Source organism: Mytilus edulis, chromosome 1, assembly GCF_963676685.1.
Source record: "Mytilus edulis chromosome 1, xbMytEdul2.2, whole genome shotgun sequence".
Classification (NCBI taxonomy): Eukaryota; Metazoa; Mollusca; class Bivalvia; order Mytilida; family Mytilidae; genus Mytilus; species Mytilus edulis.
Window position 1 is genome coordinate 83,583,426 of NC_092344.1, and position 13,093 is coordinate 83,596,518.

A 13,093-nucleotide genomic window follows, 5' to 3' on the forward strand; every position below is an offset into this window, starting at 1 on the left:
CCCCGCATATACACTAAACAGGTGGTAAACTAAAATTGTACTTATATAGAACATTATAATTTGATAACGATATCTTTTTGGTTTTAAGTTGCTAGGGTGCTTACAACCGCTGCTGGATAACTCGGACTAAAACAAAATCGGACTATAACAAAATCGGACTATAACAAACTCGGACTATAACAAACTCGGCCTACCATTATTTATATGAAGAAATATATTGAACAAACTCGGACTACGATTAGTAGATGGGTTATTTTTTTTACTTTAATAAAAAAAACCACTGTACATATTAAAATTATATACGAATTTATGAGATTATAATGAATATTTTTGAAAAAAGACCATATATAGAATGTATTAAATATTTGTTATATGAGTTGAATTTGATATGTTTAAATGAGGATAATTAACTTTTATTTGAAATATCATTGTGATTTATTGTGTGTATTGACAAAAGATATTTTAATGATTGGCGTGTGTTCGTGTTTTTATTGTGTTTAATCCTTGGTGTTTATGATTAGTATAAACACGTTCTCATCTAAAATTAGAAATTCTCATATGCCACTTTACTCATTTTTGTGTGTAAAAGCTACATCGTTTGACATGATTGATATATTTTGCGTTAAAAAGTCAATGTATAGCATTATTTATATTTGTCTGTCATTTTTTTGCAAGACTGTTGTTCTTTTTGTGTAACTGCAAAATGCAAACTGCATTATTTTAGCATTACCTGTTTTTATAGGATGCTAGAATGATCTATTTTAAAACTCGGGAAATAGTTGAGGCGATCAAACCTTCATAAACCTTCATAAATTACCCAATCTGCATTTTTGTTATACTTTTATGCCATTTCCCTAACATATATATTACATAGCATTTACCAATCTTTAGTTGAAATGCGTCAGTGAATAGAATGCTAACATCAGTCTTTTTTCTCATACTTCTATTTGTCAGGTCTCTTTTTCTGCATACCGACATAGAGTATTTTGAATTGTCATTTTATCGATTAATTTCCATACGTCAGGTCTGCTAACTTCTGGTGTATGCTGAACTGTCACTCTATCTATGTAATGATATATCTCAGGTCAGTATGCTAGCATACCAACCTGGTATATGCAGAACCTCCAATTTTTTTGGATTATTTTTTTTTCAGGTCTGTATGCTAGCATACCAACCTGATGTATGCTGAACATCCATTTTTTATAAAATAAAAATTTCAGGTCTGTATGCTAGCATACCAACCTGGCGTATGCTGAACCCCACATTTTTTTCAGGTATGTATGCTAGCATACCAACCTGGTGTATGCTGAACCTCCATTTTTAAAAAAAAAATTCAGGTCTGTATCATCCTGTATGGTAGCATACCAACCTGGTGTTGCTGAACCTCACATGTCATTCCTTTTTTTTTCAGGTCTGTATGCTAACATACCAAGCTTGTTTTTATTACTGTTTCTTTTAATTGCAGCACTCTTCGGCACAACGACTTTGTTTGAGACCAACTTCCATAATTTTATATACGATGACATTTTGCCCATCTTTGATGCATACGTACACATTTTCTCACAGTAAGTATGCTTGTGATGCGTGTGTTCTTATAACCTTTATGTAAGTTAAACTGAAAATACTATTTATTGTAATTTATTGCCATGCCAATCTTGGTTGAATTAAATTAAATTAATCATAATAATAATTTGAAATTGAATGCAACACGTGTTATATGATTGCGTGTAATTTGATATTATATCACATTAAACACATCATTTTGTCATCTGACCTTGGCAGCATTTCCGTTTTTAATGAATTCCTCCTTGATTACTGAATTTAGGTATAAATTATAAGAAATGACTGTATGATTTCTTATGTCTATTGTAATAACACCAAAAATGTGGTGCACACTTGAAATTTATGTGGACTCGAGTTATTTAGTGAACATATGGCATGTTTTTATATCTTTATCATTTTCCTTTTTTTCAGTTTTAATGCTTTGAATTAAAACCAGGATGAAGATGCAGTTTTCACATGAATTACATATATACCTGAAATATGACAACATTAAACTCTAAATTTTGCACCTGGACTTCACTTTATGACGTATCTCAATTGTAGTTAAATGTATATTTAGGATTCAGTATTTGCATTCAGAAAATTATAACTCATTGCATTGAAATTAATCATTTTTTTAATCAACATGACATATATGCAGTACAAAATCAGCCATCCTATGTAAAATTCATATACCCAGTATATTAAATCAAAAAATAAATTGTTTATCACAGTGGACAAATTTCAATCACAGATACATTGTATGTAGATCTAAGACAAATCAAGATACATGAAACTTTACATTTTCATGAACATTTAAAACTATTACCAGATAATGAAAAAAATAAATAAGTAATGAAAAAATGTTGCTGCTATAGTTACCAAAACCTGCAACAATATTTATTAAGAAAAAAAGGAATTAAATCACTTGATCTTAAAAAGAAACAAATGTATTACTCTCACTTAGTATAAATGTATATTGTGAATTTTAAATAAAAATGTGTAAAAATATGTTTATATGTATATAATAAATCTTATTAGTATCTCATAAATCTTTTTATATTTGTTTCATGCAATTCAAATTTTTTAATGGTCTAAATATATGTCTGTGGATTTCTTTTCATGTGGTTAATCTGAATCTATACATTACTATTAGTAAAGTTTGAAAATTAATTATAAACATCACATCTGGCAGCCTTTGGTTAATTCATGTAACTAAACCTGTAATATCAAGTGTTAAAACCCTTTTATATACTAAGTATAACAGCAGATTCCAACGAGTATGAAGCTACAGGTAGATTCTTTGGTTGGCTTCCTTGTTAGCTCAACCATGAAGTGATTATTACTTTAAAATTGGGAGGAGCACAGTACCAATTCATCATCCAATGAAAACACTCATATAAATGGCCTGTTTATAATATGTATGTTTCATACAAACAGGTTGACCTAAACGACTGTTCAAATTTAATTTCATTTCTTATAGTTTTTGATTGAATAAAAAAATTCTGTGTATTACAATAAAGTAAAAAGCGGAGTTACGGTTTATGTTTTGTTCAAGATGATTTATCCTTGTGCTGATTCAATGCTATTAAAACAAAATTGAAATGTTATAGAAAATCCACAGCATTTCCCCTTGTGCTGTTATAGTTGGCAATTTGGTGCTTGCTAAATGGTGGATTATTGCAAGCAGTGCTAGCAATGATTTCCTAAAATCAAGTTTATAAATTTAGATATTGGTTTAAACAAATATGAATATTGATCAATTTAATTACACCTCCCAATGCTCGACTTTTGAGACTAAGCACGATTTAAAAAAAAATAAAGATAAGATTGTTTAGGACTTTTTGTAAACAATAAACGCTAGCACATCATATAGAAAAGTGAGTAATCTATGCTTAAAATTTTATAACAAAAATATCTTTGGATTTTCTACAAAAATCTTGGTTTATTTGCCACAAAATCCCGTCTAACTTTGAAATGCAATGACACAATAAGTAATAATTCTTTCTCAAAGTTTCCCCTTTGTATATGTACAAAATGGCCCATCTCTATTATTCATTATCTTTGTTGTTTTTATTCTATTGCAGTTTGAGAAATTTGTAATTCAAAGGCTACAGAAGGGGGTCATAAACCTTATATTTACGCCGTGATTGTGCCATAGTAAAGTACATACACATACTTGGATTTATAACTGAGTAATTGATTGAAATAAAATTGGCAAATCAAACACACCTACAGCATGCTTGTGAATAAAATTATAAATTATCAATAAATTATAAATTAAGATGGAAAACTTAGTTTTAAACTGACTAGTAAAAGTAGTTTTACAATGTTTATATTCTGACACTAGTTCTGATTAGTTCTCTATTAAACTATTGACTCCACCCATAGGCTTGTTTACCTTACCTAATAATGATTTCATGGTTGAGCTAGCAAGGAAGCTCACCAAAGAATCTACATGTAGCTTCATACTCGTTGGAATTTGCTGTAGTACTAATCTGAACATATACTTATTAATAACTTATTCTTCTATAAAATGAAATTTTCTTTTCAGTGATTTTTTTTCTGATTCAGATTTGACATACACAAAACATTCAGTATTCATTAAATTAAAGTTAGATAACAGGTTCTTTTTTTCTGAAGCCATCACAAACATTACTCCTCCATCACTGATAAACATTTTAAAAAGAGAGTCCATTGAGGAACAATCCTTCAACTGAAACAATTCACATGGCTTATTTCCGGCTGTTACTCGGACCTTCTTGGTACCGAATTGGGCCACATACATAATATTAACATCTCTAAGTTCTTGATCTGAAAAGAGAATTTAAAAAAAAATAATATTATATTCTGCTTTAATTATGGCTTAACTCGGCTTTTACATTGACTTTGTCTTTACTACTTTTGGGACAAATTATAGACAACTTCATTGGCTCTAACTGAAAATATGGAAAACCCTATGTTAAGGGGGAAAGCTTCCGAAGTTCAATTTCTTAACCTTTTTCCAGCAGGACAAAATTACTACTCTTCTTTAAAATTCATGACCCGTTTTTTAATAAGTGTAATTTCACACAATTTTTTGCTATTTAAGACATAAAACATGAAGAAAAACATTTAAAAATTGGCAAGCAACACACTGTCCACATTACAGACTATATTCGCAATCAAAGGACGATAACTGGTTACTTTGACCATAAATGTTCTTGTGCACATCGCCTCAGAAATCCTTAAATGATATTGACATTTTTGGGGTTTTTTTTTCAAAACTTGTTCGTAATATGAACTGGTATCCTAATGAAGTTTCAATTGATTGTAAGAATACAGAAACAAATAAATGTTATCTATACTTATATCAATTAAATTTGCTAGTATGTTTTTGTTACTCGTCAGCTGGCATCTGCATAGAGATACTAAGATGTTTTTATAGTATGTTCTTTATCCTCAACAAGCAAAATGCGCTCAAGGTTAAATGTGATGTTCATGTAAACTGTTCTCAAGTTGTTTTTTTGTTTTTTTTTTAAACTTTGTTTTGTTATATATTTGAAAAAAATGTTGGAAAATGTTGGATTCATTGCAGATTCCATTTCGTCTTGTTGTACGTTTAGACCCAAATGATGAATAATAAAAATATACCTGCTGATTGTTTTCCTAAGGTGTAGGCTATTTTGCCATATGCAAAATAGCCAACCTTTTCTGCCTGTTCTTTTACTTCTGATGTTGACAGAATGGTGTACATTTTTACATTCTTTTCAATATTTTTCGAATGTATCTTTCTAATTACATCTTCTGATACCTGAAAAGTTGTAATGATTGGTTACAAAAAAAATTAAATGTTTATTTAATTTTATCATAATAACGTAACGTATAACTTTTACTTACAAAAATATAATTTCTTGCAATTGCTTCAATATAAGACAAGTCATTGTGTGATGATTTATAAACATACATATAGTAAATCTTTAGGAATATACATAGTTTACTGCTATAAACAATTAATTAGTGTAATGTTATCAGAATTTGTAATTTGTAATGTTTTGTTTATATTTTGAGCAATGAGATTTTTTATGGGTGTGGGTAAATACACCCCTAACTTAGCCTTATATGGAGATATGGGTTGGATGCCCAGTATTATATCTCAGTGGACATGTATTTTTAGATTATGGTCGAGACTTACTAAAATGTCTCATTGTAGAATTAATAAAAAGGTTTTCTTATGGGGCAATAAATGCTGTAAATAAAGGCAACAGTAGTATACCGCTGTTCAAAACTCATAAATCCATGGACAAAAAACAAAATCGGGGTAACAAACTAAAACCGAGGGAAACGCATTAAATATAAGAGGAGAACAACGACATAACACCGAAACGTAACACACACAGAAACGGACCAAGCATCAGACAAAACACCACGAGAATAGTATATTTAAAAATTGGATTTATAGAGTCAATGTGAAATTTAAAGAAATGGATATGGAGTTTTTATGAAATACTGATTTTTCTATTGATAAAAATACAATTAAACAAATTGAACATGAAAATTTTTGTAGATATAAAGAGAAGTGGTACTCTGACTTAATGTACAATGAAAGAAGTAAATTGCGAACGTATAGAATGTTTAAGCAATGTTTTAATAGAGAAAAATATTTATGTATTAATATGCCTGGAAAATATAAGAGTGCATATGCTAAATTCAGATGTGGTGTTGCACCTCTGAGAATAGAAACTGGTCGATATGAAGGCATTATGGTTGACAATAGATTATGTTTTAATGAGCAATGTAAGGAAAATAACATTATTGAAGATGAGAAACATGTGTTAATTAAATGCCCAGTATATGCAGATTTACGAGCTATTTTATTTAGACATGCTAGCTCTTATAATTGTGATTTTGTTAATTTGTCTGATGATGATAAATTCAAATTTTTATTCGTGATACATGGACTTCCCGTAGGACAGTGGTATTCGGCTCAGTCATTATCACTATCTTAGTCAATACCACTGTCCCGTGGGCAGTACGTATATCACGATAACGACCAGTTTTCAAGAACTATTATATAAGTATATGACCAAAAAATAGTCATTATCATTACAGATAAAAGGTCAAATATGAGGAGTACCATTTCAATCTATTAATTATTACCTCATTTTCTGCTAAAAAAACCAAGTCGGCTTTGTTGAAACCTGTAGTGGTTTTCATTTTCTTCAGATTGTTTGATTCTGATTTTAACTTCTTTATATAATTGTCAAATTCAGAAGAATCTGTTAACCTGAAATGAAGGTGGGGAATAAAACCAATAAATAAACATTTTTAACCAGTAGAAGTAATTCAATTGTTGATGCAACACGACCAAGTTTTTGTAAATTAATTTCTTCATATACAGCCAAAAAAATTACTGTACAGTAGTATCTTTAATACACAAACTACATTTAACATTGAAACATAGAGAAGCCATGGCTCCGAATTAAAAACCAGACTTTGACCTATAAAGGTCAAGTTACTGCTACATATTGTGATTTTGATGAGAGAATGGTTTTAATGGCACTCATACCACACCTTTTTATATGAATTTACGTGGTAGCAAGTTACTAAATGAGTGGCTATTACTTGTTTGGAATTTATTGAACCATAAAATATATTTTTGGCTCTTTACCTTGATTAATCAGCAAAGCCTATTATATAAAATGTCAAGTCAAAAAATAATTTTATTGGTCAATAAATTCAAAATAAATAATAGCCACTCATTCATTATAGATAAATTTCTATGAAAAATAAGGCTCAAAGAAGTGTTTATATTATTTATATTACCAATAACAACGTACACACATTTTGGCGTATGAATACACAACGTCAGAGTGGGCGTGTCGCCATAAAAGATGACAACATTGAAAATAAAACTAATACTTTTAACCAATCAGAAGACAGTAAATACACCAAATTAATTTATATACAAATATTGGCATACACAGGGATTAGATTGAAAACTTAAACTGGAAACGATTGACGCTTATACCAGTATACGCATTCAGTTATGCAATTAAAAGAATGAATAACATGCATTAAATACCTTAAATAGGGATGTAGGGCTGCCTCAGCTTCTGTATCATCACCTCCATAGTATTGTGATTTGATGGATGTCCACTCTTGATCAAGATGGTCGATCATCTTCTTCTGCAATTTCTTGTAATCTTTAATCTCCTCACATTTCTGAAATATGACACACACACACACACACATATGTATATATATTAAGATCCATTTTGTTACATCTTGTAATCAACTTTATTTGGCAATCGCCAATGGCAGTCAGCAGGGTTAAAGAACAGTATGTGTTATTCAGGTCGCAGACAGAGTATATACTGTGACATTCCCAGTTTAGAGTTTACATCCCCTGAGCCTAAGTTATAATGATTACCAATTAGCAGATAACTGTATTGTATTTTAAGCTCCGACGGCATCAATTGGGGATTTGATGGTCGCAAATTAAGTTTACTGGCGACGCGTTAGCGGAGACAGTAAACGGGTATTTGCGACCATCAAATCCCAAATTGATGCCGTCGGAGCTTAAAATACAATATTGTTATCTCCATTCTAATGAAACTGACAGAAAACAACGTTAAAACATGTATTTAGAATCTGTCATATGGCGTCTGCGCTTGCGCGTACCTCCCATAGCATCAATTGTCAATTGATGCCATGTAAGAAAGTGACGTTATCCAATCAAAATGAACGTTACAAACGTTGTTGCATTAGAATCTTGAATATAACTTTATAAGGCACTTACACTAATCTGTCAATACATTTTTTTATCTTTAGAAATTAACACAATTTCTTAGTAAAATTTAATACTGATTATACAATTTCAAGGAAAATAAATTACAGATTAAAATGACAACATTTTAAAATGTTTCAATACACTAACTAATAAAAAAAGGATTCTTCTTTTTTAATTTTACAACTCTGAAGTTCTCGCAGAAGGATGGAGAATTGATTACCCATACTAGCAACACCTTTGATTACGAACAAAACGTCCATACAACAATGCTTGACATGGCAAACAGAAACCAACCATTTTACTAACACTGCAGTATTTTGTTATTGTTAATCTAATTGAGACAGGGAATGAAGTGTGCGCGTTAACAAATGTGATTTTATTCAATAGCTGTAATACTTTTATTTACCCTTTGAAATTGATCAATAGACCATTCTTTTTCTATTATGCGGTCCAGAAATTGGATTATATCACATTCAGCTAGTGTCATCACTGCCCTCCAAGGCCTTATTGCTGTCAGGGTGATTTTTCCTTGTCCTTTCTAAAACATATATTGCATCATAACAACCATGTTATGTCGTCCATAACTATAGATATTTAGATAATGGTTTATATAAATAAGGTGAGCATTATTAAAGCAGGTAGATTTTCGCTTAAATGGGCTATCGAAAATACAGGTGAGCGGATTAATCCGGCGCTTAAATGGGCTCTAATGTTGGCGCTCAAAAGTCCCCTATTAGTTTTAATTTTTTCGCTCAAATGTCCTGCGCCCATTTTGATCAATTATTGAATCTACATAATATATATAAGAAATTTATAAAGTTGGAAACCGACCGTGTATGGGCTGTATAGCCAGTAAAATTGTTCATTTGTTGTAAATTTGGATGGGTTAAACGGCCATTACATACATTTGATAAAATTAATTATATTTATTTATATGGCTATCGTATAAAAACTTTGAATTAATGTATTATAAATGCCTCATAAATTTATTTATGGACAGTATATACCGGCCGGTCATCGGTGTGATCTTACACTGACACAACCGCTACCTCGTGGGATAACTATTAAATATCAGCCACTAAAAAGGAGAATAAATGGGCCGACCAGTTAAGATCGTTATAAATTTTCCATCGTCGTATCAATTTATTTACCTTAATTGGTTTCTGATCTTTTAATTTACCATGTTCGTACATGTGGAACACCTGAACTACTTTACTATAAGCCCTGCTTCCCATCATAGCCAGATTAATTAATGGCTGATAACTTCTTAAATCCTACAGAAATCACAATGATACAAATAAAAATATGCTACATATTTCCTCATATAGAATTTGATTCTGCTTCTCCAACTCCATTGATAGATTTTTCATTTTAATAAACGTTGGCTATAACAGTTTCAAATAATTGAATTGCATCGTTATTCGTAATTCTTTGAAAAATGCTAATGCTAAATAAAAATTAAGAAATAAAATTGAAGAGTATGCATACACCAGGTTGGTACGCAGACACATAGACCTGAGAAATGTAAGTTAATTGAGTTTCACATACACCAGATTTGCAATATGCCTGATTCACATTTTTCAAGTGTTGTATAAAAAGAAAAGAATGTTTTCCTCTTGTTTTCTCCTTTTTTTGCATACGTTTGTCTTATGAGTAATAGTTAGGCCTATTTAAGTAGGATTTATGACAAATGACCGTTAATGAGAATTTCTAATTTTAGATGAGAACGTGTTTATATAAACAAAGAGAAATGTGATTGACAGTGAATGGCTTCTTAACAATTTCACTTATCTGTAGTTCTTTATTAATGGCTTCAGCAATTGAAAAGTAATTATATTCAAATGGTCACATCAAACGGATACAATGTTTTTAGAAAGGCAAGCCGAGGCAAACATTTATTATACATGTATCTAAAAATAGATTTGGAGTAAAATTGAAAAAACAACAGAGATTTCTTTGATCTTACCAAATACTTCTATAAAATAACATGAAAAAAAAATCCCTCATCATTTTCAACATGGGTACCGACCACTGCGTCGAGTATTCTAGAAAAGTTACAACAAAGCAACATGCCTTACAGTGTGATTCGTGTAGTTTATGGCAGCACAGAGTTTGTAATACTGGTAAGTGCTTCTATATATTATTCTTGTTCATAACTGTTACTCGTAAACATTTTACTTTCTATGGATAAAAAAGTCTTGCTTGATTGTTCTTTTACTTTAGGGAAATTAAAGTTGTATTCAGTAAGATACTTCTTCTTTGTATTAGCTTCCTATAAACTGAATTTTAATTATTTTTTATAATGCAAAACTTATCGTATTTGTACATGTGTGTATTATATATTACAATGACTATACTTGAAGTATTATAAAAATAATAGATGCTTATAAGATGCTTTCTCAATTTTATTATAAGGGTTTAATAAATATATGATTTTTTTTATTATTTTTTTTATGTATGTATTTTTTAAAAATTTTAAAAAAGAGGCTTTGGTTGACATTATATATAATTTTTAGTTGTATAAGTGACTTCTGTTATTAAAATTATGTATAACTTTTCAGGTATTACAATGAAGGAGTATCGTTCGATGATGCAAAGTGAAGAGACTGTAAATTTCATCTGTACCAAGTGCAATGATAAAGAACAAGAAACAACCAGGTAGGCACTCTTTATGTATGATAAATCTTATTGTAATAGTGTGTTTATGTTGAAATTTTAAAGTTGATACATTTGTTTTATAACAAACTTGGCGTTACATTTATATATGTATATATAAAATTTCGAAACATGAAGATGTTATATGATTGCCAATGACCCCATATTCAACCAGAGTGGATACCTAAAAATTTCATTAGTATATATTAGATATTATTGAAAGACGAAATCATTGTTATGTTAATTGGTTTGTTGACATCTACTGAAATAAAATTTGTAAACCCTCTGTTTTCTTTATTAAATAGTATTGCAATGTACAGATAAATCACACCAAGACTCCACCATACATAGTATGATCAGAAACCAGAAAAACTACAACTCACTAAATTGTCTTATAATAACACAAGATTTGTAATAAAAAAAAAACAAAAAAACAAAAAAAAACTGAAGTTCAGTTACAGCCAATACAAGACAAGACACATTTAATTGGATATTTAGTTCCCAATTTCGTGTAATAACAGGTAGTTGTGTCCTGACTTGGGTGATTAGATAGGTGTCAACAGTACATGTGCCAGTTGTTTGTTTAACTTATGGTAATTAAAAAGGTGTCAACGATACACATGGCATGATGTCATAATCAATTAAGATATGCATATAATAAAAATTTATTCTGAGAGGGACATCATTACAAATAATAATACTGGAATGACAAATCAGCGGTAAATTTTCAATGTATCAACTTCAAATAGAAGTTTTTTTGTACTTTTCTTTATATATATATACCGTATATATATAAACTAGTGTTGTCAAATCGGACACTTTTGCCTAACCGGTTACTCGGATAATCGTTCGATCGATTAACCGGTTAACTGGTAGTTTTTTAAGTTGGTGTTTTAAAGCCTAGTTATCTATTACAGTACCCTACTAATAGATATAAGATGAGGCATGAGTTTCAATATGACAATCTTCCATCCAAGTCATAAATTTACACTTTTAGAACTGAAGTTTGTCCTTTGTTGGCATTATAAAGCTTGTCTGTGAGGATTCCTGGCGAAGGTTGACTTTTAATAATCAAATACACCGTATCAACTATTTCGTTTTTACCAACTTCAGATTGAAAAATTAAAAAAAACTTCTTGATGATGATCTCGTAGAATTAAATATGTCTGAAACCGTTTGTTTTAAACATCGCAGACTCTAATGTAACTACACTACAGTTGTCAAATCTGAAATATTTAGAAATTTAGACCGTTCAGTGCTGTTTATTTGGAATTCTTATTGACGCAATCTTTCTTATAACATCATAATATCGACACCGTTAAAGCTTTAAAGTTGTGCTAGTTCACATCGCACATTATTATTTTTATTTAAAGCATATATGTGAACTCTCTGATGTAATTAGTCATATAACCTATGTCATATTCAACAAATTTTTAGAATGGTGCAAGCGTCTTAACTGATGTTCGGTTTGCCTTTTTTATTGTATAAATTTCAAGATTTAGTAAAAGTTTAATCTAAGAAGACTTAAAGATGATTCATTTAACATCAGAATCTGATTTCAGACGTTTGATATATATATATATATATATGGCACGCGGGAACCACATTAATGAGATAATCACAGATTATCGGCGACAATGATAGATTATCGGTCGACCATTATAGATGTACGGCGTAAAGTATACTTAACGGTTGTAAATGCATTTACGAAATTATCGTCGACAATCTATCATTATCTTATTATCATGGATTTTGCTAAAGCTTTCGACAAGGTACCACACAAAAGATTACTATACAAAATGAAATACTTTGGCATATCAGATCAAATCATTAACTGGGTAGACTCCTTTCTTTCAAACAGAACACAAACAGTACTTTTAGAAAACATGTCATCTTCAAAAATACCAGTCTCATCAGGAGTCCCACAGGGTACAGTGCTAGGACCGATACTATTCTTAATTTACATAAATGACCTCCCAGATTACATCCAACATAGCAAAATCAGACTCTTTGCAGATGACAGTATAATCTACCGACAAATTAAAACTCAAAACGACTGCCTCAAGCTTCAAGAAGACCTAGAAGCTGCCATACAATGGGAAAAAGATTGGCTTATGTCTTTCC

The 13,093-nt window shown here is 30.4% G+C and overlaps 1 protein-coding gene across 1 annotated transcript; it reads right to left on the reverse strand.

Moving 5' to 3' along the window:
- Positions 1 to 6,192: 6,192 nt before the first annotated feature.
- Positions 6,193 to 9,584, reverse strand: LOC139487467 (uncharacterized). Its single transcript, XM_071272324.1, has 5 exons — positions 9,466 to 9,584; positions 8,721 to 8,852; positions 7,607 to 7,746; positions 6,682 to 6,808; positions 6,193 to 6,201 (listed from the first exon to the last, which is right to left on the reverse strand). Exons 1-5 carry the CDS (start codon positions 9,550 to 9,552, stop codon positions 6,193 to 6,195), a joined length of 495 nt encoding a protein of 164 aa, XP_071128425.1. The 5' UTR covers positions 9,553 to 9,584.
- Between the last annotated feature and the right edge of the window lie 3,509 nt (positions 9,585 to 13,093).

What these genes read in the sequence shown, in the direction of transcription:
- LOC139487467 (XM_071272324.1), bottom strand. Translation starts at nt 9,552, where the DNA reads ATGATGGGAAGCAGGGCTTATAGTAAAGTAGTTCAGGTGTTCCACATG. An exon ending in CTATTGATCAATTTCAAAGG is followed by an intron (nt 7,747 to 8,720) that starts GTAAATAAAAGT and finishes GTCATATTTCAG; the next exon opens with AAATGTGAGGAGATTAAAGA. An exon ending in GCCCTACATCCCTATTTAAG is followed by an intron (nt 6,809 to 7,606) that starts GTATTTAATGCA and finishes CCTTCATTTCAG; the next exon opens with GTTAACAGATTCTTCTGAAT.